Source organism: Miniopterus schreibersii (genome assembly GCF_964146895.1).
Source record: "Miniopterus schreibersii genome assembly, chromosome: 6".
NCBI classification, from domain to species: Eukaryota; Metazoa; Chordata; class Mammalia; order Chiroptera; family Miniopteridae; genus Miniopterus; species Miniopterus schreibersii.
This window is the reverse complement of record NC_138107.1, coordinates 77,262,121-77,289,613: the sequence shown is the minus strand read 5'-3', so window position 1 is coordinate 77,289,613 and position 27,493 is coordinate 77,262,121. Positions and strand designations below refer to the sequence as shown.

The 27,493-nt window shown below is 42.4% G+C and overlaps 1 protein-coding gene across 4 annotated transcripts in view; it reads right to left on the bottom strand.

Annotated features, from left to right (window-relative positions):
- Nucleotides 1–27,493, bottom strand: part of AIG1 (androgen induced 1) — a 163,647-nt gene that overhangs the window by 106,272 nt on the left and 29,882 nt on the right. For all 4 annotated transcript variants that reach the window (XM_081140360.1, XM_081140359.1, XM_081140357.1 and 1 more), the window contains 2 exons: nt 24,795–24,950; nt 1,910–2,011 (listed from right to left, as the gene is read on the bottom strand). In XM_081140360.1, the coding sequence (XP_080996486.1) occupies nt 1,910–2,011; nt 24,795–24,950 (258 nt within the window). The remainder of the gene's footprint in view (nt 1–1,909; nt 2,012–24,794; nt 24,951–27,493) is intronic.

Sequence of the window (27,493 nt, the reverse complement as noted above, 5' to 3'; positions counted from 1 at the left end):
TATTTGTGACAGTGAAATCCGCCTTGCATTTCTAAGTGGCGTTGCCTCCAAGAGTGAGCATTTTAACCCATCTGAGTGAATCAAGGGAAAACGGTGAGAGTCAAGTTGAAGTTCTAATGGCTGCCTACATGCTCAATAAACCGTTCACTGGAAACATTAAATAGTGCCAGGATCTGCAAAGGCGGTGATTCATTCTCTGGCCCAAGGTAATATTGTGCAGTTGAGGGACCCAAATAGTCAAGGGCTGTACTTCTAAGCACATCATGTACCGATTGTTCTCAGCTAAGGCCCTTCAGTATCAGAAACTTTCTGAGCTTAAGTGCTTTCATCTGTAAAAGGGATAATACTTTTTCATTCATAGTACCTGTGCGAAAATTAAATAATATAACCACTATAGAATGCCTGGCACGCTGTAGGTTCTCAAAAATAGTAGCTGTTAGTATTGATGGGCAAGGAATTATGGAAACTGGCAATACTAAATTCATTCATCAATCTAATAAATGTGTATTGATTCTATGATAAACCAGGCAGCCGGGCAGAGCGCTTGGGATTTGAAGGCTGCTGTTTTGAACTGGGAGCGTAACATTTTTGTGGGGGATACAGATGTGAGTAATGGACACAGGAAAGTGCTGTGCAAGCACAAATGTCAGAAGAGCTAACTTGACTTGGGAGAGTGGGGCAAGACTTCTCAGAGATGTTATCTCAGCTAGCAGGGTGGGCAGGAGTTTCCCAGCAAACGATGGGAAGGCATGTGGGGCAGAGGGTTGCAAAGACATGGAGTCATGAAAGGGCTCTCACAATCAAGAAAGGTAGAAAGTTAAAGGGCAGCAGAGTAACCAGGTCAGGCCCCTTAGATGGCTGAACTGAACCAGTAAGACTCAGCTGACTTCTTGGGAACCAGACTAGAGGTGCCGTTAACCCTTCGGCAGTGTGGCTCTACTGGACTCAAAGAAACTTCCAGTTCTCTGAGATGCACCACTTTTGACAAAGAGGCTTACAAAAGGATTGAGCAAAGCCATTCAGTATAGTAATACTTATTTGTTAGTACACACCACTTCTCTTAAAACATACCAAAACTGGGGCAGGAGGAAAACTCTTACTTTGGACCTAAGACACTATTTCTAGCTCTTGGCTCCCCTATAATTTCCATGATGGGTCGCCCTTTTCACCAGGAGCTCCCAGTGACAGTCTAAAAATTGCTGTAACCAAAAAATGCAGGCTTCTTAGTTAATAGCAAAATTGTGCTCTTTTCCGGAAGCAGAAAAGGAAGATGACACACAATTTCTCTGTAGAAAATATCCCTTCAAATTGTATAAAGTGATGTGAAAACCATCCAACATATTTGATTTGAAACTTGGGAGGATAACACAATGGGGAAAGAGCATCAGAAAGTGTTAGACCGAGAGGAAGAGAAAGACCTAGCAGCCGCCGGCAAACACCCTTGGGTGGGCACACCCTGACGAGGCAGCCGCTCCGGAGGACACCTCCGAGGAAACAGAATGGCCCTGCTGCTCCTCTGGGGGAAAGTCCCCAAGTACAACACGCGGCTACTTCCAACACAACCCCACTGACGGGAGTGGAGGACCAGGTGTCAGTAGCTGTGCAGGTGGGAATCGATCCTCAGGCTCCAAGAGCGGGTACGCCTTTCAGTGATGACAGTTCATTCCAGTTGTATTATCTAACACCACTGATGCCTCTTATGAACTGTGGATTCATCCACTACATAGTTTTAATAGTGACTCAATTTCATGGGAAGACATATTTTACTTACACTCAGTATTCTTTGGTTATAACTGCATTATAACCTTCCAACATTTCACAGTTATTTAGAGAGCATCTAAGGAAAGGTAAGTTAGCACTTAATAGATATTTAAAAAATAGAAGTTATCATTTGTTTTAATGGACTCACCATTCCGTGGTTCAGCCACCCTGGGATAAAATTATCAAGCAACTTCGGGTAAATCATCTCTCTGTCATAGGCATAAATGATCCAGAACACCGCTACAACAAACTGGAAGGGAAAAGAAATCCTTTATTTCCAATTCACCAACTATCCACAACATACAATTTGTTAATTATCTATTGTTCAAAGAACACAACGGCATTTGTAATCTATAATGAAAGACAAATCAGTAAACCAGCTAATGACCAGCAAGACAGTTCTAACTTCATGCCATTAGTGGTAATGGTTGGGGGCCCTCCTCTGTCCCTGGTCTCTCAATTGCGTTCTCTCAGGCTGAGGGATCTGTTTGGGAGGGAGGGAGGGAGGAATGGTCTGTCTGCTGTCTGCAACGGCTCCCTCCCAGGTCTAATTGGGTTGGTTTGATTCCTCTCGAGGGTTTAAAAGTTCACTGGTGGTTTTCGGATCCCATTCCGCACTGTACAGTTAGCACGCATTCAAGAATCTGCGGTAGATGTCCCTCTGCCTTGAACCCATCATGTGGTTTAAATTAATCTTCGCATTCTCAAGTTTCTAGTTCACCACTAACAACATTGGAATCACTGCTACAAAATGCCCCAAAGTCATATTGCGAACAAATGTATTAATTTATATAGTCTAAGCAGGGGCTTTAGCTGCACTGAGAATTAGGGTGTATGGAAGGCAAAGGAAGATCCCTAATTCTCTTGGAGTAACTTGTAAGTTCATCTGGGCTCCAGAGGTTGATTTTGACTCATCAGCAACATAATCATCGAGAGAGTACAGCACTCAATTTATTATCATTTTTCTTCAAACTAATGATGAGATAATAAGTTCAGATAGAATAAAGAAATGAATGGTCCAAGTCTTAACCTTTAGCATAGAATTTAAAAGAAAAAGTGAATGCTTTTGTAAATACTCAATAAATGTAGCAGGAAAAAGGGAACCACCCCAGAGGGAGGGATCAAAGTCTTTGTAGAGTTAAGTCTCAAATAATAAATACTAGAGAATGACAAAATGCAGCATGAATATTCAACAGAAACAATTGAAATCTCATTTCTTATAAGTCATCCATGTCTCCACATTTTATTAATAAAAATAATAAATATTTTAATGCCACATCTTATAAAACCTCTGGTGGTTATGGCTCAAGGCTAGTAATCAGATGGGTTCCAAAGTCCTATTCCAAGTATTTCAATTACGACATGGGTTATCTTGCCTGAAAAAAAAAATCACCCTTAAAACCTAGGATGTTGTGAACATTCATTCTTTCATAAAACGTACTGAATGATAATTACAATATGCAAATATAGACTATAGACATAGGTTTAATATGACTGGGGTCCCCAGTTATTTATTCTGCTTTTGGGCCAACCATTTTCACTCAGTTGATAAGTGCACAAGATAAAAAAAAAAATGTTATTAGCTTAAGGTTAACTATCATTAGGATCTTTCCAAGTACAATAAATGCTTTTTGAATTATCCACAATTTTAGTTCATTCATTCCACTACAGACTTCAAATGTCATAGCTATCAGTGTTACCTGTTCCCAGACCTGGTCTCCAAGCTTTATAGCCTTGCTAATAAAGTGGGGTCCCACGGATCAGCAGCGCCTGAGAGCTTGTTAGCTGTGCAGAATACCACCTCCCATCCTGATGTGTTCTGATCCTGCATTTTGATAAGAGCCTGAGGCCATTCACATGCACGTAAGAGTTTGAGATGTCCTGCTTTGGAAGGCCCTCCTCTAGCCACCCTGAGCCTCCTCCCTCACCATGGAGTGAGGCAATCCCAGGGCAAAGTAGCTTGTCTACCCAGAGCCTGCACCCCTCCTCTTCTAGGCTACATCCCAGGAAACCACGACCCTGGAATTCCCAAAGAGACACAAGTATGTGTCAGGGCCTGCATGGATCTCCATCCTGGGTCTGATCTCAGAGGACTGACTGTGAAATGTGTGTATCCCTTGACCTGAGAGATGGTTATGAGGCATCTGCTTCTGTAAGGTGAGAACCAAAGTTTTATATTTGGTCTGGTGTCCATACAAGCATGATGCCATTTCAATCCTAAATGGAGCCACAGGTGGAAATACTTTACCTTTGCCATATAATGTAACCTTATCATGAGAGTTAAGTTTTCTTTTCTCATAATGTCTTTTTCTATTTTGGTAACAGGATAATGCTGGCCTCAAAAGATAAATTTGGAAGTGTTCCCTCGTTTACTTTTCTGAAGATCTGTGTGCATGATTGTATCATTTCTTCCTTACCTATTTGATATGCTCCTCCAATGGAGCCATGTGGACTTGTAGGTTTTCTTGTGAGATTTAATTGTGAATTCAAGTTCTTTACTAGATATAGAGTTTTCAGATTTTCTATTTTTTCTTGAGTTAGTTTTAGTCATTTTTTTTGCATCTTGTGGAATCTCTCCATTCCATCTAAGTGTTTCAATTTATAACATTGTTCTTAATATTCCACTATGGAAATCAGCAAATACTACAAATCAGGTATTTTCACACTGGAGAACTGGTTGTTAATCATTTACCAGCACATGACTGATGAGAGCCACTTTCTGTTGATCATTCAGTGTGCCTACCACAAGTAAAGCATTCTGGGATCAATACTTAATAGTGCAATCTGGACAATCCTTTGGCCCCTATCATATGTTAAGGGAATTATATGGGTTATTAGAAGTGAAGTGACTTTCAAGAAAGGGTTAGTCACCTTTCTTAGTGTAACACTAGAAGGTCAAGAGGCACAGCTGATTAATCAACCTTCTAAATAATTCTTGAGACATAAACACAGTACAGATTGTAGCTTCTTGGCTTCCCGGCACTGGTATCCTCTTGATAGTATGGTCATCAGCAAACCCAAAATAAGTTTGAGCTCTACTACCAGGGCACGGATAGGAAACAAAAATAGGTGCTCTTGGACCGGCTAAGGGAGAGTGAAACGTTCCACGGTTATGAAGAAGCTCTTTCCCTGGCCAGGACCAATGGCCAGCTATTCCTCAGCACACACCTGCTGCCTCTCTGCTGCCAGGGCCAGAATACTGTACTTGAACCGAGAGTGAAAGGAGCATCGTCACTGTCCAGTCCTTCAAGCGTCCCAGACAAAAATACCTGTGTCACAGCAAGTCACGGAGGCCTCATTTGAACCCCTGGGACTGTTAGAAATGAAAGCTAAAGAAAACTGGATTCCCCCTTTCTCACTTTCTGTAAGGAAGCTCTTATATGGAGTCCAACAGAAGCTACGGCGAATCAGCATTAGCCTACTCCTAAGAAGCTTTACTTCTGATCAATGGGGAATTCTTTGGAATTTAGTAAAACAGATTACAATGCAAAGGATGTCGCAGAGAATAGTGCCATGAAGGAGGCTAATGAGAAAAGTGACTCATCTACAGATTGGTCTTCAAAGGCCATTTAGCATGGCCTCAAACATCCACTGTTGAAGGAGGGAAGGAAGGAGAAAGGAGGGAGGAAGAAATAAATGAATATATATATTTAAAACCTATAGCTTCAACATGACATGATCCTATGAAATTGCTTTCCCTTTTAAAATAAATCTACTAATACTCAGGCTTTACCAAATGCTGATTGTAAAATTTTAAATTTCCTTTGGGGCTCTACTTTGCTTGCCCATGCTTTTCTCACTCATGATTTTCTTTCCATCACTTCTTTCCATGGTCGTATTATTGCTGAGCGATAATATTTAGAGATGTTTCCAGTTGTGATTTCTCTTTCCAAACGCACGAAGCATGATAACAAGTTGTGTGTTCTGGATGCTAACTGGCTTTGTCTCGGGTGAACCCCACGCACACAGTGAATGTCTCATTGGAACATGGCCCTCGTCTTCTCACTTTCTAGATCTAGGAGATCCTGACTCAGTAAGTGCTCTCCTCCTGGCCGAACTTCCCTCAGCCACAGCCTCAAATTCAGAAATGCGTAGTGAAGCCTAGGGCCCTCTGAGATGTTCCAGTATCATAGCATCCTTTGTTCAGGGTACAACCGGTTTCTAGTACTCACTCCTGGAAGTGGGGCATGGACTTCCTCTACTTGCATTTATGAGGCTGTGAGTTACACTGGGCTTTTTGTGCTATGTTTTCTGCTCAAGTTATCTTAAAATGAGAACCTCCATTTACAGAGTTTCTAAAGCACATGCTGATGTGATGCCTTTTTGCATGGCTTCCAACTATCATCTTTTTGGTAGAATTTATAATTTGTCCCTATTGATATGCATTTAGGTCCTTGGTGACCTCTTCTGGCTGAAAAAATCATGTGAGAATAAAAGACCAACTCCTGTAAGTGCCCATGTGGTTTGGGGCTTGCCTTTCTCTCCAACCTCAGCTTCTACCATACTCTCTCTTGCTCCATAAGCTCCAACTGGCAATTTGACTGTTTCTAAAACTCATTGAGCAACTTGCTGCCTCAGGACCATAGCATTTCCTGCTCTCTGTGCCAGGAGCGCGCTCCCCCATTTTCCCGAGGCTGGAGCCTCTGTTCCCTCGGGTGTAGCTTAAACGTCACCTCTTCCTGGAAGCCTCGGCAGCGGCTCCGCTGCTCCGTTATTTTCTATCACAGGCCCTGATTAAAAACACCAGGCTCTTTTTGTTGTTGTTGTTGTTTGAGTGCTCACTGCCTGGCTCCTTGATGAGAAAGGGAAGCCTCGGAGACTGAGAACTCGTGTGTCTTCTTCATTGCTGCTTCCCCGCTGCCGGGCACAGAACATGTTTACGATAAAAACATGCCGAATAAGTGAGTAAGGTGAAGGCTGCTTCTTGCCTGCGTCAGACCCCACATCTCCCGCAGGAGTAAGCACTGTTTCACGCCTTCAGTTTTCTTCCTGCTGACCTCAAATTTCCCTTTTATGATCTTGCTTTTGTGTCCCCCTATCAGCGAGGCAGATACGCCCTTCGTAGGCCCTTCTTTCTCGGGCCTGACTTCTCGCCCGTCCCTCCTCAGGTCGTCCAGGAGTGAGCCCCTCCTTCACCCGTGTAAGTCTTCCTTCATCCCAACAGCATCCTTCCCCGGGCTTCCAGACCCAGACAGAAGGCTAAAGGCGCCCTTTCCCGAAATCAACCAAGTACAAGGAGAATGAGAAGCGGAAACGAAGCCAAAGGAAGTAGGAAACACCCCGAATCCAAATATCACTCTTTTATAAAGGCTGCCAAGTATTGGAAAATTAAACCAGGGCAGAGGAAGACTCTGATGTAAGAAACAAGACACAAGGGCTCTCCGGTTGAGCAAACAGAACGCAGAGATCGTTATAGGTGGCACACTCGAAGGGACACAAGATGACCCTTGCCGGGAACAGGAGGTCTGCAATGCATGAGGGCACCGGGGAAATGTTCTGATCCCCTGGCTTGGCTTCAGGTGTCATAAGTGATCATGTTAAATGTGAAAATGGGCCAGCACGCCATCCCTTCGAGAAGCAGGATGTGGGTAGGTTAAGGCAAACAAGAAAGGATCCAGGGCAACCGGCCTGAATGCTCGGCCTCAAGCTCACCTGGCAAAGGCCAAACTTCCTGTCACCACACGAAAGGGTTGTGATCAAAATGAGTCAAGGAAAGAGAGATGGGTGGAGGCCAGGAAGAAGCCATCGTCCAGGGGAGGGTGGTGGTGGCAGAAAACAGCTGGAAATTCACACCGCCCTAGCTCAGTTCCCCAGCCTGTTTGCCGTTCCAGCCTTGCACGAAAAGCTGGCTCAGGAAAAACAGGCCGATTTAAGGATGAGCAATCGTAAGTAAAAGAACAGCATGGAATGTATTCATCGATACCACTGAGAGAGAGAGAGAGAGAGGGAGAGGGGGGAAGTGGAATATGACCCCCACAAAGGGCAGCTGAACAATACACACCAGGAAAGTTATTCCAGGAAAAACATAATTTATGATCAAATCATTAGCCATTAAAGCATAGAGGCCAAAGAAGAAAACTTAAGACAAAAACAGAAGATAAAGCAAGAGAAGACGGTAAAAGTGAATGAACAGAACTTAAAAGAATGAATAAAGTATAAAAAATAAAACTATATAAAACTGAAAGTCACATTATAAGCAATGAAAGGAAAAACTGTCTTTGGTAAAGAGATTGGGGTTTAGCTTTCTGCAGTACCGTAGACCAGAGACACTGAGAAACCTTCCTGCTGGGAAACAGTGGGTGCTAAATAAATCACGACAAACGCACTTTCAAACGTATTGCTGAGCACACAAGAAAGGAAAGAAGATCACTAGGAGCCAAAATGAAAACAAAAACACACACACAGGCCACACACAAAAAAAAAAAGAGAGAAAAAATCAGAACATGGCAAGTCCAGAAACGGGGGTTGCTCTGGGCCTAAACGCCAATACCAGCATCAGAGCGCTCTGCATCGTGGGCAAAGAGACGGATGCCTAGGGCCTCGGGCATGCAAGCTGGTGTGGCGGGCACTGAAGCTGAGGGGCCCACAGGAAGGCCATTCCTTTTTTTTTTTAAAATATATCTTTATTAATTTCATAGAGAGGAAAGGAGAGGGATAGAGAGATAGAAACATCAATGATGAGAGAATCATTGATCGGTTGCCTCCTGCACGCCCCCGACTAAGGATCGAGCCTGCAATCCGGGCATGTGCCCTGACCGGGAATCGAACCCCGATCGCCTTGGATCCTGGGTCGACGCTCAACCGCTGAGCCACACCTGGCTGGGCAGAAAGGCCTTTCCTTCAGTGAAAGGATAGGCTAGAGAAAGTACCCTCCATCAGGTTAAATACACTGCTTTCTATTCCTTTTTTTTTTTTTAATCAAAAGGTTTCATTTTATTGAATTTTATTCTACATTGAGATCATAGTTTTCCCTCCTTTATCTTTAGTATTATGAAAGCTAAGCTGGGGTAATTAAGCAAGGTCTTCAAAGGCAGAGGATAAAATTTACACTTATATCAAATACCTCTGGTGGATGCTATAGTGCTTCTCCCAGATCCGCTTTTCAGGGACCATGCTTCCATCTCTCCACTGCTGCGAATATCAGTGGCTGCCCATGGTCAGCTTCACCCTTCATTGGGAATTTCCCTCAGCTGCAGGGAGCTGCCTTGCCCAAGGTTATGCTCCCTCTATCCATGACCAGCCCAAAAACAAATTATTGACTGATGCAAGGATACAAAGACCAAACACCTTTGCCTCAACTTAGGGCAACTCTGAAGGGTCATCCTAACTCTAGGGCTCCCAGGATGCCTCGGTTACAACTGCAACATGGGTCATCTTCTCCCTCTACCCAGAGCTGTCTTCCTCACTTCCTAACTGGTGTATCTCCCAAGGGCTCCTCCTTCTGCATTGACTCTCCATCTCAGAGCCTGTTCAAGGGGCACCCAATCTAAGACAATGGCATTTATGTATAAGTACAACAGATATTGTTAAACACGAAAACATTGGTGGTAAATAAATGACCATAAAGAAATGCATAAAGAGTAAAAATTCTTTGCAGTAGCACCCTGCAGACATAGTCACTGTCAAAAGGACAAGTGTATCCTTCAAGATATTTTCCCATGAATGTAAAATGCATCCTATACATATTTTACAAAATTAGATCAGTAATTTAACTTAAAAATATTTTAAGGCGATACCCCATATTTCTTAAGCACTCCATAGTACCCCACTCTATGATTATGCACCATAACTTACTTAAGCACTCAGTAATAGAATGCACAGTCATTCAATTAGTGTCATTTTCAATAATCCTCCAACGGGCATGTTATGTGTGTTTTTATGTACAACATGAGTACCCTCAGTGGAAAAAGTTACTAGAAGTGAAGCTCCTGGATCTGAGGTCACCTTTGCATGCTGAGCTGACTGTCACAAAGTTCCAGGCCATACTCTCCCTGTCCCTGACTACTGAAGTAGCCTCTTGGTGAGTGAGACCCACTGGCTTGAGTTTTGTTATTTTTAAAAAATTCTATCTATGCTTTATCTTGACCTTAGAGTTATCTTATTAAAACTTTTAAGAACTTCCCTGCTTAAAACTTCCAATGCCACCCCCTCTTTGCTTGCAGAATAAAATCAAAAGTTTTGCATAGCCAAGGAAACCATCAACAAACTGCAAAGACAATCCACTGGATGGGAGAACATATTTGCCAGTGATACCTCTGATAAGGGGTTAATATCCAAATATCCAAAATTTATAAAGAACTTATACAACTCAATACCAAATTAAAAGATCCAATTTAAAATGGGCAAAGGACCTGCATAAGAAGTTCTCTAAAGAGGACATACAGGTGGTCAATAGACATGTGAAAAGATGCTCAACGTCACTAATCATGAAAGAAATTCAAATTAAAACCACAATGAGATAGCACACTACCTTGAGGTAGCTATTACTATTTTTCCAGTTTTATAGATGAAAAAAAAACACACCACACATTTAGAAAATTTTAGTAACTTTTCCAAAATTAGAAAGTTAATAAGTGGCCAACCAGAATGTGAGGCCAGACAGTGGGGCCCTAGAGCTAATGCTTTTAACCTCTTTAAATATATATTGCACATAGCAGTACATACTTCTTAAAGAATTTATAATTGAATGAATGAAAAATTAAACACCAAAGACTATTTCATTCCCGGGTCCTCTAGAAATGCCTGCATATAACAGGATTTCAGTGAATGTGTGGTGAGTAAAATGTGGTTAATCATTCCAGAAAAAAACAAAAGTAAAAGAAGGAAATCACCAAGCGTGTCCTCTGGATTGAACATGGCGTACAAAAGCCACAGGACTAGTGTGGAACGCAGAGCAAGTCAGGGGATCACTCTCGTCTTTGCTGTAACAAATGCATGAGTGGAATTTCAAGCATCTCAACAAGGATTATTTGAACAGGTATATCTTTCCTCTGGCAAATTCATATCCACAGGATAGGGAAGCAGTCCTGACCTAGAGCATTTGCTGCTCTTAATTGATATTTCGGTCTTGTCCTACACCTTGGAGCCATGCTCCCTTCCTTACTCAAATTTTAGTTAATAGGCTCCTATCTCCTTCTCATGTCATTTTGGGGACACGAGTGTTTCCTAAGAATACCAGCTTGTGGGGGATTTTTTTTCTTTTATCTTTTTAGTGTTTCCTTTTGCAAATACAGGAAAAAATGTATACAGCCACACATATGTCTGTATGTTCACATATTTGTGTATGTATATATATCCCCTTCTTAGGTGTATATAATATCATGCTCTATAACCTTGATTTTGCTGTTTCAGAACATATCCAGGTAACATCAATCATCTTTTAAAATAAACCACTATGTGACAAAAAGTCTGCAGATGTCAAAATAAAGTGAGAGTGAGAATCCCAGGAGGCCAGCAAGCACAGGGGCCAGCTTTCCTCCAGGGGTATCCATCACACCACAGTGACCCTGAGCTCATCTTGGGATGCTCTGTGAGATTCAAGAGACAGGAGACAGGCTGCACATAAAGCTAGTACTCCAGAGGGTCACACCTTCACTGTAAGGGCAAACGGGAAATGACGGTGGGCGGACAAGAGGACAGTGAGGAAATATCCTGCTGGGCCCTGAGCTCTGTATTAAGAGGAAAGAGAAAGAAAAATTACCCTGAATATTCATACCCATAAGACAGTCATCAGCACCCTAAGACAGCCGCCATGTGGGCTTGTGGCCTGATATGTGCTTTCAGGTGTAGCGGTCTAAAAAGTGTGTTCTTTTTCAGCACACATTGTGAATATGAAAACTGGCCACCGTTTAGGCCAAGATACCAAGTTTCAAAGACATTTCAGAGTATCAGTATCTTACTGACCATAGACTCTGGTGAAAATGCAATCAAGTTTGAAATCAGTAACAGAGAGAATCAAAATCCCTATACACTGGGAAATCGAAAAATGTAAGAATTCCTCCTGGGAGTCTGGATGGCATGACTACGTTGAATTTCAAGAACCTGCATCCTATAACCTTTCGAGTGAGTGTTTGCAGTGGAGCAGCATCACACTCACCAATAGACGCTGTTGTCTTACGCAGTATTCTCCGTGACGGAGGGCCATTTTTAGGGCAAACTGAAGGAAGCTGACATTCTCTGACTGCTTGTCATGGGCCAGATACTTTTCTAAATATGTCTTTCACTGCCCTTCAACATAACTCAGGTACGTTAGGTTTTGCTGAGCCCTCTCTTTACATCAGGAAACCAAGATTCTGAGAGCTTATAAAACAAAGTGGTAGATTCATTGGGAAGTGGTGGATCCAAAATTAGAACCCAGGTCTGTACGTCTCTACTGCCCAAGCCTTTGACTACATCGTGTTTCTCCAGGCCTCACACAGGTGAGATCAGCCCCCAGCGTGGGTCGTCTTAGCATTCTAGTACCTGACCATGTTTGTACGGGCTCAAAGTTAGGTCCATTTTCAACTGAATTCCAATCCAAAATAATTAAGCAAGGCTTCTTTCACTCTGTCGAGTGACAACAAATAAAATAAACACCCATAAACCTCACACAAGACTATTTTTACTCTGTTAGAGAACCACTGCCAATCAATTAGCACTGGTAGAAGTTTCTTTTTCCGAAAACTATTTGGACTTTTGTCATCATAAAACCACTGAATAATCAGACTGTTGCTGTATCTCTCTCCCTCTTTTTTTAATAAAAAGGGACTATAGTCTACTTATTAGAATTACATTAAAATGAGTATCCACAGGGCAGCTATAAGTACATAGGAGAGACATAGAGCTAATTGCAACTTGAATTTAAAGTTACCACCTGAGAAAACAATTAAGAAAAATCTCATTTAATCTAATCTAATAAAATTTAAGTAAGTAAGCAGAGCATGTTTTGTAGAAGCCTCCTAAGTTAGGTGGCTCTGTGTCAGTGACTTCCTACATTTATTGCCTTGAGTGGAGTATCCGAACAGCCTGGCCAGAGTACTACTGTAACAGTGGAAGCAGAAGCCTGATCGAATGAATCACAGCCTGCCAAGAGGACATGTCAACAGGACAACAGTGATCATCATAGTGGGTATAGAAGAGCAGGAATGTGCCCTCAGCTTTGTACAGAGAATAGGCCACCCTGGCCACCCGAGGCAGCCTTCTGGTTTACCCAGCAAGTCAGTCCCTATGGAGCGAAAGGATGCAGCAGACTATAGTAATTTGACAACCCAACACGAATATCATCTCATTACTGCCTTGATTTCGAGTTCACCCAGAAATCTTCTGGTTATTCTTTTTCTTCCTCAAAGTTGTTCTGCCTCTAAGAGCTTATGTAGACTCCAGTCTTCCCAACAGTCTTTTTGTCACTATAAAGTGCTGAATTATCTCTCCGAGCTAAACTTTAACTAATATGAGTTCATTTACTGAGAGGATGACCTCAAAATAGACTGACAAAACGGAGTGTCTGGATTTTGGTCCTAGGCTGTAATGACATTTGAATACTGTCCCAGCACACGGGGACACCCACAAATGGCCAGCCACCTCACTGCCTCGCAATTGCTATGGAGATAGGACAGGAAGGAGGCTAAGGCTGTCAGTGTTTTTGTTCAGTTTATATGATAAACAAACTAGGGAAATATGTAGCAAGTTCTGTACATAGTTTGCAACAAGAAAAGAACTTTTGGAGAGGTTGGTGTATTTGTTTTTTAGTATCATATCAACTGTGTATAAATCTTCCTTCTTTTTTTCTCTATGAACAATTTACCCTCTAAAATTTTTTTTTTTTAAATATATCTTTATGGATTTCAGAGAGAGGAAAGGAGAGGGAGAGAGAGAGATAGAAACATCAATGATGAGAGAGTCATTGATCGAGCCCGCAACCCGGGCATGTGCCCTGACCGGGAATCGAACCCCGATCGCCTGGATCCTAGGCTGATGCTCAACCGCTGAGCGACGGCCGGCCGAGCTTACCCTCTAAATTTAGAGCATGGACATCTCTAAAGGACAATGCACTGGCAAATATTACTGTGATTCTTTCCCAAATGTGAGTAGTTGAGTTGTATGAGGGCTTTTCTAATACTTTGTTTTGTTTTTTTAATGATAAAAGTAACAAATGCTTACTGTGGGAATTTGTGTGGATGTTCATTTTTGCCTTTTAAATTACCCCGTGATGATCTATGTAGTATAAATAAAGCGGAAAGAGTCAATAAGCAAACAGTCATCCTTGGAGCCAAAAGGGCTCAGAGATGCCTGTTCCAGCCTCAGCCTCAGCCATCTGTCTCCCTGACAGCACATCAGGATCGCTCCCTTGGCATCTGGTCTACCTGAGTTCCCTGTCATCTGCTTAGACCACCCCTTAGAGTTGCTAACCAATATGGGGGTGTGTGTGTGTGTGTGTGTGTGTGTGTGTGTGTGGCTGAAGAACACTTCTTGTCAATTAAGAGCCAGGAGGTTGTACTAAACTATTTAGGTTTGAGGACCAGCTGTTCAGGAAGGTGCCAAGATTGGAGAGTCACATCTGTTTTGATATTTTTTGTGCCAAAAATGCCAGGAGACCCAAAGAAAATCTACCTCGTGTGGATGACTTTTTCCTTTTGAACTTTCCTTTTTTTCTCCTACCTTACTAATCTTTTTGCTTGAGGCTCTTCAAGCACAAAGAGTTCACTGAACACCACTGGTAAGGTCCACCATGGCAGAGGTTATTCTTTAGGTGGGACTGAGGCAATGCAAGAACCAGCTCTCCTGGCCCAGGTGGCAGCAGCATCCCCTCCCCTCGGTGCACCAGTGCTTTTGGTGGCATCACAGTCTGCAGGGACCAGGGAGCTTCCTACTGTCTACTGCCTCTTGTTTACGTAAGACCCCCTTCTACATATGTGAAATCATGTCATAGTGTTTAACACAGTGACTGCACATAGCACTCAATAAATGTTAATTACGTTTGCTAGAATTGAAGGTTTCTCCCCAATTTTCTAGCTTGCCTCACTTTTCAAGATAAAGTTCATACAAGTTCCTCTGTGTATCATGCAGCATCGTATCAAAGACACTTATCCCAATAGGCACGACTATGTACAAGCAGCCTTTGCTGAGCTATCCTGAGGTCCCTGAGGCAGGACCACTTTGATTAACTGATTTGACCTAGACCACTTCAAATCCTTGTCAAAACTAGGTGAGGGGACAAATTATAAATTTTAAAAGGAAAGATTTGACCGAGAACTCTCTTGACATAGCAGAACAAAATGGCTTTCGGGAAGGAATTCTTAGTAAAACATTTCACTGGGTAGGCACAGCTCATTGGTTAGGATACCCATGCAGAACGCACTGGATCATTTCTTGCCAAAAATATTATTTTGCAATTGTGCAGCTATGAACTATGCCTTCTCGGAAGCCCAGGGATGATTTACAGATGATATTGGATACATTTAGTAACCACTTAAAAAATGTAGTTAATTCTACTGATAAAACCTTATTTTCATATATTTAAAAATAGCACATTGGGAAAATATGTGATAGCTTAAGTCTGCATTCAGTTGTTGAGAAGACACGCGGGAAAGATTTTCTTTTCTTGCCAGAATTTGCACTTTGCAAACCCGCCTGCAAAACTGCATAAAACCATTGGCTCTACCGTGCCAAACAGCACATCAAAGGGAGACAACAGTGAGCACCAATGAACAGCCTTCTGTTAACGAGCTTCAAGGAAACGGCTCCAGTGACTTTGGGTCCAGCTTCTGCATAACTCCCTTCCTAATTCTGATGCATTTCCAGAAATTAGAAGCAGTGGTCCGCTCAGACTCTATGTGCATAGCTGAAGGCGTCTACCAGGTGAACGGTGAAGAACCAGGCTAGGTTTGCCTTGTTAACAAGTCCAGAGCTAAGAGCAAGAGCTCCATCGGTTGGAGCGGTTGGGTCCAAGTCCTGGTCCCACCATGTACTGGCTGTGGGCCTCGGGCAAGTGGCCTGGAAAGTGGAAGCCCCATCCTAAAAACTAAAGCGGAAGCACCTTCTGTGGAGTGGGAATGATGGAAAGTCCTACTTGTTGGGGCAATAAGAATGAATTAACTAAAATAAAGCCTTGAGCAGTGTCTGGCCCACAGTAGCATGGAGCAGACGTCAGTTCTCATTATTGGCTTTTTCAGCCTCTTGAGTTGTCTGGGGGTTTTGCCACGATGAGAAGGGAGATGATGAGAAGCCTCAGGCCATATAAGTGGAACCGCTCATCCACAGGCTGGAACCAAAAAGGAAGGTGACAGCGAACGCCTCTGGGAAGGCAGTGTCGTCATCAGAACTCTATTCAAGTGGCTGGGAAGGGGACAGGTAACATTTCCAAATATCCAGGCAAACATGTTACTGCAGCAGTGAATTCAGGGGCTGTTTTCCTCTGTGGACTCAATACTTATTTTACTGCAACCCCTGGGCATGGGCATGCTCACGCTATTTTCTGGGTGTGGGAGCGCTAGGGCTTCTCTCTCTCTAGTCATTTGTGCTTGTTTGAGAGGGTCATTCTGATCTTGTAGTTGATTTTTAAGGTGGAAAAAGGAAGAGGGGATCCTCCTAAGATTAAGGGGTGAGATGATAGAGATAAGTGCAGAAAATTCCTCTCCATGCATGCCTTCCAACTCCGGCACTTACGCTCAGGACTCGTTCTTGTTTCACACCCGTCCCCAGTCTCCCCTTGGACCGATGAACAGAACTGTAGCGAACCCTGAAAAGCAGAAACGTGGACTAGACGGAAGGGCTCCTTCTCATTCTCTCACTGTCCTCGGGCCGCAGTAAAATCTGCCAACACGACCCAAAGTCCCGGTGCCCGTCTGTTCCTACGTGTCGATGAAGCACAGACCTGACCCACACGATCAAGGGACATTTTGAAGGGAAGCTTCTTGGAAAGTTGCTCCTCAGAGGTGCCTGGAGACGGCGTGCTGGGCTGCGGGGCTGCCTGTGAAGTGCGGCTGGCCATGCCCCGGCCCTCACTGCCGCCCGGCTCCCCTCCTCGCCCCCCACCTTCCCACCTGCGTCTCCGGGACTCGTCCCCCAGAGTCGGAATTATGCCTCAACTCTGTCCTGTATAAAAAGTCATGATGAATGAAAGTTCTATCCAGGACTGTTTATTTCATTTGCGATGAAATAAACAAATCATTAGCATGGTGATTGCAAAGGCACAGCTAACAGTTGGTAAATGTTGTGTAGGTGGAGAGTCCACCAGCTCCTTCCTCCGGGGAAAATGTTTCTTTTGATACAGGCTGATCAAACTCAGCACACTCTGGTCTGGCTAAAACAGGTAAGAGCCACCTCAAAACGCCCACAGGGACTGCAGCAATTTCAGCAACACCCACACACTACACAGCAAATCTTTTTTTCTTTCTTTCTCTTTCTTTCTTTCTTTCTTTCTGGAGATGACTGGGGTAGAAGGATGGGGGAGGGGCAGGCAAGAGAGAGACAGAGATAGATGCATAGAGAGACACAGATAATGAGAGTGGAGGGAGGGAGATATGCAGAGAAAGAAGAAGAAAAATGAATAGTGTTCCTGTTTCCTTTTCTATTTTTTTTAACCAACAACTAATATTGCATCTTGTTACTGGTCTCCCACACAAGGCATACAAAAGATCCTAGTTTGGGGGTCATATTTTCAAGAACAGGAATCACACGTCTATTTTATAATATGCATCACGTTATTAATATTCCTGAAGATCAGTTCTACCTTTTCTTGATCGCATATTTAATATATATTTCACTTACGGATATAAATGTGGAAAGAAGCTATCTTTATTTTCTGAGATCCTTCTGTGGCTTTTTGCCCGGAGAGAGTGGGAATGCTGTAAAATGATACACAGGGCAAGATAATTCGCTACAATTTCCAGGGGACTCTGAAAGGAAGACTTTACCCATTGTATGCAGAGCTGAGCTGGTCTACAGCAAGGCCTCTTCTGACAAATCTCGTAAATCCAGAGACTGAACATAAAACATTCGGTCAATCATGTAACATATCTGACTTTCTTTGAGAAGAACTTCTTTAAATGTCAGATTTGGATAGCTGTTTATGATAATACTGATAAAAGTGCACACAAAAAGTGGTATTGGCAGAGGATACGTGGGAAAATATGTCTTGCGTGGCTAGGACAGAACCTGCGCATAATTAGCCTCATAGTTTTACTGTATCTACTTTTCATATGAACATAGGTAAACAATGTTACCTAAAATCCTATTGGTTTTCACTTACTATATTTCATTGTGATTCTCCAACTTCTTCACTTATAATATATCTTGAACCCCCTGATTTTGTCTGGGGACCAATGTGCCAGCCCATAAGGATGAATCACAATTAGTTTGAGCCCCCAAGGAAGCCTCACCCCTTCTGCTCCCACTTGCTCTCCCAGCCTCCCATGCTGCTTGTTCTGGCCAAGTGACAGTCCTCGCCAGGAGCCCCACGGGACAGCCTGCTGGCAGGGATCCTAGGGAAGGCTCATTTGCCTGAGGAAGAGACAAGCACTGGGGGAGAGCGACCTAAAGAGCTCCTTCCTCTTCCTGCCTCGAACACGGCTGCGAAGGATGCGAAGTCCGGTGTTTATCAGCCCCCCCCGAGACTGTAGGTGGCAAGTCCAAGGACAAAAAACCGACGCCCTAGAGACAGACAAGTGGAACGCGCCTGAGTCTCAAATGATAATACTGAGCAATATCACGCTGAAACTACCTGTTTACAGGCTTCTTGTTTTGTGAGATGTTACATATCTTTACTGCTTAAGTCACAGCTGGTTGGATATTCACTCAGCAAGTACTGAATTATTTAGACACGGCTCCTGACGTGTGGGCTGCATATCAAATATACAACCTCCCTGGCCTCACAGGGAATGTACCGCGTCAGAGGAGACATGCACTACAGGAAGAAAAAATTAACATGTGCTGTGCCAGGGAATGGTAATCATTACGGAGAATTTAAAGCAAGGAAAGGGGACAGAGATAACGGGAAGCTAATTTATACAGGTTGCTCACGGCAGCTTTTCTAAAGGGAATCGTTTGAGTGGAGACGAACGAAATGAAAAAGTGAGCCAGGTGGATATCTGGGGATATTGTTATTTATGGATGAAAGCACCATTAACTTATACATCCAGTAAGTTGTCAGCCAGTCTTCAAAACGGAGCTCAAATATCATCATTTCTGGGATGTCTTCCAGGACCTCCCACTCGCTAAAATTAATCCCTTCCTCTCTGGGCTACTCTGTACCTTAGACGTGTATTATTACGCTCATCATGCCCTCTGTTAATGTACTTGCTGACACGGCTCATAAAGTCACCTTCTCTAGACTGTAAGGCCCTCGGAGGACGAGGTCAATGCTGTCGCTACTATTCTGGCTTCTGGCACTCACTATTTGCCGCCTAGCAGACGTCTCTCTTTCGACTCCTCTGGGTGTCAATGTGTGGTTTTCACTGTCGTGTGATTCATGGGCACCTACAATAAAATTTTGTTGAAGTGAGATTATGTTTTGTGTTGAGGACATTTGTCTTGCAAGCATTGGGCAAGCTGACTACTCTGAGTTTGCATGAAAATCTTTGGTTTTTCACTCAGGAGAGACTACGTAAGATGGTTGAGAAGCAACCTGGTTTGTTATCAGGTTTACCTGTCTAATCACATTCTGTCCTTGGTCTTTTGAAAGGCTATCAGAAAAATAATTGTAAGACCACTCACTCACTTCTGGACAGTCCTCTTGGCTGGGGAGAAGCTCAGTTTGCTTTTTCATCTCGAATGAGTCCTCGTGTGGAAGCCTCCTTCTTAGGCGACTCAACGCGCACTCATGTCAGTGCAGCGGAAACCATATTGTTGGCTCAACTCTAAACGAACTGGGTGTGCCATAAAGCACAACCTAGCAGATGGTGTATTTTTAACTTCAAAGGTGTGTAGAAAGGAAAAGGGCATGTGAAGAAATTTATAGCATCAGCAAAGGCTTAAAAATAAGAAAAAAAGAAGTTGATTGTAGGTACCTATGTGAAAATTTAATAAAGAGTGGATCAGCGGATATTATGTGTATTTTTAAATTAAATGTAGAGTTTGTAGAATAAATTAAACAATGTGCTTTTAAAAAATTTCCCCACAAGGAAAGGCATTTGCTTTTATTTATAGTCTCAAATAGAATCAAATTCCCTTCCCTGTGTATTATATTAACAGACATTAATATTAGTAATTAATATTTAATATGATTGCTTTCCATTTAAATCAAACTCTTACTTTTAAAAACTCAGAAATAAAAATAATGTATTTTAAATTGGAAAGGTATGAAAATCTAAATGTATCACATCACAAAATTTTTCTTAAGGCTCTCTTAGAGTTAGCTAGTGTGTCAATACATGAAGATTTTCAAGAAACATTTTTTAAAAGATAATTCCTAGATACGTTTTCTTTGAGTTTGCATTTGAGACTTCAAAGTCCATAATCCATGTGTTCACAAGAATGAGAATAAGTTTTAAATACGGATTCTAGAATAAGTCGGTACATATAAAATATTCACTAAGTGTTCAGAAGAACATGATTATAATGCCAGAAATGGTTTACGTTGATGGCCAAATTTCAAAAAAGTTCGTCCTGGTACATGCCAGATTGTTCCTTATGCACTAGATGCTCATCGCGGGTTAGGACATTCCTGGACCCGTTCCTGGACCCGTTCCCTCTTTATTGAGGGAGGGACACCCCCCATCTTCACCCTGAGTGGGCCAAGGTTAGTTTGGGATCAGCCAGCATCTGATCTAGAGCAACCAAGTAGCACCAGGGATGATAGTACCGGGGAGCTGATGAGCCTGGATTATGAGTATTAGGCAAGCTGAGCCGCTGCAGCTGAAGGGGATGCATGGGCTTGAATTAATGGAAAACATACGACTGTCCTTTGTCATTGAAAGGGCTGCTCAGCACAGCAGCTGCAGTCACAGGTAGGACTTTTGAGAGGGGCAATTTCACAGTCATCATCCTCATTTTTTGGCTGCTCTTCCTCTGCTTCTTCATTTTTTGTTGCTGTTGACACCTTAGCCTATTCTCTCAACCCGAAGCTTATCTGCCAGCGGAAAAGTCAACTAACTCACAGGAGACAAAAGACATTCTTAGTTGGATTCCTCCTTATCAGCGTCGGTGCATCCAGACCACATAATGTCATAGAATTGTCTGTAATGCTCCTTTAAAAGGGTGGCAGGTTCAGAAATAAACTGCACGTGGTAAGAGGAGCCTCCCCTGGGCCATGCCTGCAAAGTGAGAGGCAAGGCTGTGGGAGCGGCGGTGGTTTCCGGGCATTAGCGTAACTAACCGGGGCCAGCTTAGCATTTATGGGAACCTACTCGGATCAGGCTGACAAGGGCTCTGTTCACTCAGGCCACCCTCCCTGATTTTCTCAAGGTCATGCTGAAACAAACTTTACTTCAATTATCTTTGATTGGAACTTTTCATTATTTTTATACATCCTTGAGATGGAGAGAGTCCAGGCAGTAGACGCATTAGGTCCCGGGTCACGAAATCATACCGAGTGCCGAGTGCCCGCGTAAAGCAATTACTGTCAACTCTCAATTAACCTCATTTTTGGAGGAAGCATTAGCGTAGAAAATACAAATCTTAGATAACCTACTGTGTCTTTCTTGCTGCCACAGATGCAGCCGAGGTGAGAGAGAGAAAGAGAGAGAGATAATGGAAGCACCAAGAAAAGCTTGGGGTTGAGAGGTCTCTTCAGGAAAATTTGAGCGAAGGTGATAAATTCAGCTACCACTCTGCCCTCTAGTTATGCCCACTGCCCTTTTGCCCTGCACCAGGAAGCAAACATAACAATTTTTTACCCCTGCAAACTTCTGGTTCAAGAACAAAAGGCGCTGGGCAGAGGAGGCCAGCAGAAGGCAGCAGGGGAGGCAGTCTGGGAGGCTGGCAGTCACCTGCAGTCAGAGCCTGAGGCCTGGAGGGACCACCGGTGGGGTCCCAGCGGCTCTGCCCCCTCCTCCTCAAGAAGCCGAAGCCGTGCCCAAGGCTCCGGGGTGAGTGCTCCGGTGTTTTACCCTTCAGGGTTTTGACTGTGTCAACCAACATGGTTAAAGGTGCTTAATTACAAATGTTATAATTAATCATTTGCTCCTATGATCAACATTCTTACACTACAGATTCCTACATGTAAAACTAGGTGTTCCCCAGGTCCTGGGCGCTAGTGCTATTCCCATCTTTCTCATGCAAGAAACTCTCAGGCTGGCACCTCACTCCAGGCCAGGAGCCACAGGAAGAGTAAAGATGACCCCTCTTCAAGTGATTCCTTGTGGCACTGCTCCAGGAAGGGTTCACATTTCAATAAGGAAGAAAATCTTAAGTGACAGAGCTAAAACTACAGTGACTTCCAGGACCCACCGAGCAGCTGGGGGTTCTGAGAGGAGATACAGAAGGGCAGGGACAGCTCTGAGGTCCCAGCAAAGACAAGGAAAAGAGACCTGGGAAATAACCTTGGGGAAAGGAAGGCAACAACATTATAAAATTATATGTTTTGATGAAGAAAATATTTTGGATTTGTTAAAAGAGAGACAACAGACCCAAAATGCTGTTACTTGTGCTAGGCCCCATGTCAGCAAACCAAGATTTAATACCGATGCTAGCTTGCCAGAAATGCAACTTTAACCAGTTAACATGGAGTGACCTGGTCAGCATCAGTGAGATAATCCAGCCCATAGGCCCCTTCTGTTCCCCTTAGGAGGGCAACCGTGCCTGAAACAACACATTCTTTCCTAATAATTTCCTTTTTCCACCCTCTTTCCGCCTTTAAAGAACCTTTCCTTTTCCATAGCTCTGTGCAGCTCCTTTCTATTTGCTAAATGGGATACTGTCCAATTCATGAATCACTGAATAAAGTCAACCTGATCCCCTACATCAGGTTAAATTTTTGTTATTTAAGAGGTTAAAAGTGTATAAAAAGCCAAATTAATATCCTCTGTAAATATGACTTTGCAATAAAATTAATGGGATCTGGGAAGAAGCTGTTTGCCAGTTTGGGCCTCAAAGTGAATTTGTGTGTATTAGAGTGAGGAATCTAGTAGAAATTGGATAAATAGGTATAAAAAGTCAAATGGCCCGGCCGGGCGTGGCTCAGCGGTTGAGCGTCGACCTAGGATCCAGGCGATCGGGGTTCGATTCCCGGTCAGGGCACATGCCCGGTTGTGGGTTCGATCAATGACTCATCATTGATGTTTCTCTCTCTCTCTCCTTCTCCTTTCTTCTCTCTGAAATCAATAAAGATATATTTAATTAAAAAAAAAAAGTCAAATGAAAGAGTGAGAAATAGTGGAAAACATAAGGAGATTTCTGGAGACTACTGGCCAGGATTCTTCTTAATATTTAGGGGGGGGGGAGGCGGGGGGGGAGGGGAAGCATACATGAACCAAATTCAGGAAGGACACTGAAAGCTGACAAATACCTCAAGTGTCAAGCAGGTGCAAAAAGTTTCTGGCCAAAGTCATGTCAAAATGCCTAAAGAGCATATGTAATGAGCTGTTAATGAGAGTGACAAGACTCACAGTCTACGCCCTAGAGACACAGTCTGACATTACATAACAGGAGAGGCAGCGCTACCAGGAGACATGTCGATACTGTATTCCTATTTGCTTTTGTATTATGTTACTATTCATTCCTTCCAGCGGAGGAAGAATTCCAGAGGCAATGGCAACGTCTATAGAAATACCAAGGGAGTAAGGGATAAAAAGAAACAAAAAAGTGTACAGGCTTAAATTTTCTAGGTAACTCTTTTACGCAGGAAGCATATGATTTTATTACCTTATGCCAATGGCAATTTTCTCTGAGATGACTACTTTGACAGAAAGCATTTGAATTTTTTAAGGCAAGTCCAAAGAAGGAAATACTAAGTAATACATAAAACATTTAACTTTGTTATGTTAAGCAACAGAATTTGAGAAATTTGCTAGATGCACCAATCTGAGCACCCATTTAGGTTTTCGGGGGATAAAGGCGAGCGAATGAGGAGTGACCAGATTATAATGCACCCCTTGGGTTGCTGTCAAGAGCTAAGGGATATTTTATCTAAGAACATATAACTCAGTACATGAAGAAAAGCAATTCACTAATTGGTCTTAGAACAAGCATGTAGAGGCTTCCACCAGCTGTAGATCTGAAAAACATGTAAAAGGGTTTACAAACAACTTCTTGACCCTTACTACCCTGAACCTTGGATGTGGTGCCTGGGCTAGCCCAGGTCACTTGGGTGTGTGTCTGCTAGTCCCGGAAATCAGCTGGCAAATGAAAAGGCCTGAGTCTGAATTAGGTAATACACTCTTACTTGCACTCACAATTTGAGATTTATGAGTTCTCTCATTCTCCTGGCTCTACACAGGTAAAAAAATCTATAGAATCTCACGGGTCCCTGGCTCTTTAAAGAAACATGGTTTATGTTTCAGACAGACCCAAACATGTTCAGAACATTTACTTAAGTGATATTAGCTAATGGGTAACACAGTTGGGTAACTGAAGAAGTATGAGTTAATGCTGATTTCATCTTTCCCAAGTTCAAAAATACTAGAATGATCATAGACCCAAGGACCACACATTTCAAGCTCGGGCAGCTTAAGAAACTCTTGAAGTGTGTCCCCCACCCCCTAAAAATTCATATTCTGAAGTCCTAACCTCACAGTACCTCAGACTGTATTTAGAGGTAGGGCCTTTAAAGAGAAAAATTAAGATTAAATGAGGTCATTGGGGGCCCTAATCCAATATGTGTCTGTATAAGAAGAGGCGCGTGAGACACAGATACACAGAGCGAAGAACCCACTTATAAGCCAGGGAGAGAGACCTCAGAAGAAATCGACTTTGCTGACACTTTGATCTCACACTTCTAGTCTCCAGAACTGTGAGAAAATGAATTCTTTTGTTTAAGCCACCCAATCTGTGGTGCTTTGTGATGGCAGTTACAGCAAACTAATATTGCAACCTCCTACAATGAGCCCTTTTCCCCCTGAGAAGTCTGCAATAAGACCCAAGTTGCTTTTGCGGTTAAATGTATTCTACATCGTACTCACAACCCCAACGGGAAAGGCCAGCACAGCTAACATCCAGTCCCGAAGAGAGATGAGCTTCTTGAGTTGCCTCTCTTGTTCCTGGTTCCCACTCCCTCTAGTCAGAAGACTGGAAAGGTCAGTCAGCACACAGATGCCGAAAAAGACAGCCTGGATCACCTGCAGGGAGACAACAGCTGGTATCAGTCCATGACCTCTACAGAGGCCCAAGCTGCCCAACGGCAAACAAGCTACATGTTTGCAACACAACACATGATACGAGGGGATCAGAAGCACATTTAAAAAACTGGCCATACACATGAAAAAGGAGAAAGATAGGTGAGAAAATTCATCTTAATACCATTACTTCCATTTTTGTTCCTCTAAGGACAAATGCAAAACATGCATGCACACAAGGGGTTCAAGAGAAGGGAACATCAATTATCAAAATGACACGCCCATTGTTTTAAGATATCACACCTGTGGTCCAGTTATATTGACTAGTGGGATTTAACAAACATCTAAGATGTGCAAAGAACAGGATCAGGGTAGCCTGAATAATAAATGAGATAATTCAGCCTGAATGTGAATGCTTTCATCTTTTAGATTCAGAAATTTTTACCAAATGAAGTGGTAGAAAGCTTCTAGTCTGTGAGTCATAGAGAAATCGACTGACTGCAAGAATCAAGCAAATTTTTGTTGTCAAACTTGAACTAAATGACCTCTTTCTCAGGTTTTCCGTTTTTATGAATCTTCCGTTTTAAATCTTCATAAAGCATTGTAAACTTAGATACTCTCATCATTTCCCCAAAATAAAGTGACCAACTGTACGTTCCCAAATCAGTTACAGACTGAATTACTTACCTTAGCTATGTTTAATTTGCACTGTCACAGAGGGAGAACACTGAAATGCTACAGCCCAGTTATTTGTGAAATTCCTAAAGTGCGGGTAAAGTATTGATGATTCAGAGCTATGAGTGGAGGCAGTCAGCATACTGTAACGCAGCTGGGCAATGATAATTAAAATTATGAAAAGGGCAGAACACACAACCCCTGGGCTCAAAGTCATGCTCATTTATCACTAACAAGAGATTCACGAATATTATTCTGGTTTCTTCTACCAGAAATAATTTCTTGATGATGTAGTTATTTGTAAAAGATACAATTTTACTTATTACCTGCTTAAAAACCGTAATTTTTTTGGTAAATTTCCATGGTGGCAGTGGAAAGAACTGGTGAAAGCTCTGTGCATGGGTTCCCCACTGAGGCACAGAACAAAGGGAAGAAGGAGCCTCACAGTTACCCGGGCCTATCCCTTAGCACGGCACTGACACATGCACTGTAGTTCATTCTGTTCAAACTCTTCCCGAAGCCACTTTGAAAATTCCCCGTAATGGAGACTCCACCACCATATGTAAATAGAAGTCCTGCAGTATGTTTATATACAACACACTGGGCTCTTCGGAGCTCACCAAATCCTGCTATTATTAGCCAATCTTGTCGAAGTAATGCCATATTCTTCCTAATAACTTGGCCTCTCTTTTAGCTTCAATGACTTAAGGTTTATTGTTCTTTCTAGAACCAGAAACACCAGAGTAGGAGAAGCTAAGACTTCTACAACTGAGCGTGGCAAAACCGAACGGTTGGCAAGAATCATGTTGTGATGACCAGAAATGATTTGAATGACTCAGGGAATAATTTTACACTTGGAAACATGTCCCATAGCATATCTTATGACTTTAGATGTTAGAATTCAAATCCTTTTCATGCTTCGGATATCTCTAACTTTCCCTTCTGCCTTCCTCTTTTGCTGTTGACCTGAAACAGCTTTCTGCCTTTAAGGCCTCATGTGGGAAGATCAGGTCTACATGGTAATGTCCCTTTCCTAGGGTGAACACAATCAGAGGAGTTGTAGCTCATTAATTCTCAGGTTCTCGAGACTAGAGTGGGACCTCTTTGGTGGACAATTTAGAAATTCTGTTTATCACAACTAATAAGCCAATGGTGGAAATAAAATGGAATACTAACACGATCGAGGTGATCAGAAAGAAAAAGTCATATAGTAAGTAAAAGGAACAATGAATAGATGAGGCAGAGAAAACAATAAGATATCAAACTTTAATCCAACAAATGTTTATAATTACATTAAATGAAAACGGTTTAAACTCTCCAATTAAAAGTCAGAGACTAACAGATTGCATTTAAAAATCAAACAAGCGAAAAGCACTTTAAGTATAAAGATATACGTTTGTTAAAAGTAAATGGATGCAAACATTAAGCATAAGTTGGTATAGCAATATTAATATCAAAAATAAGTTTCAAGATAAGAAATATTACCAAAAATAAAGAAGAGCCTTTCATAATGATAAAGGGCCAATTCATTGAGAAGGCATAGTGATTTTAAACGTATATGTACCTAAGAGATGAGCTTCAAAATAGAAAAAAACAAAAATTGATTTAACAAGGGGTCCAATTACTCAATAAAGTTTGTTGGATAAATAAACAATTCCTTAATTCTTGGGAAACAGATGCTTTTCTGAAGGTTTTTTAAAAAAGGAAAGAGGAGAACCTTAAAATGCAAAAAGGGGGGAAGGGAGAAATAGAATCTCATATTCTAGAAAAGAAAAATGAAAAAATTACTGCAAATACAAATGTAATAGTCTAAACATTTTGCCAAGTGAAAGATCAATGGTACTATGAAGTCTTTTCTTCTTCTGATCCAA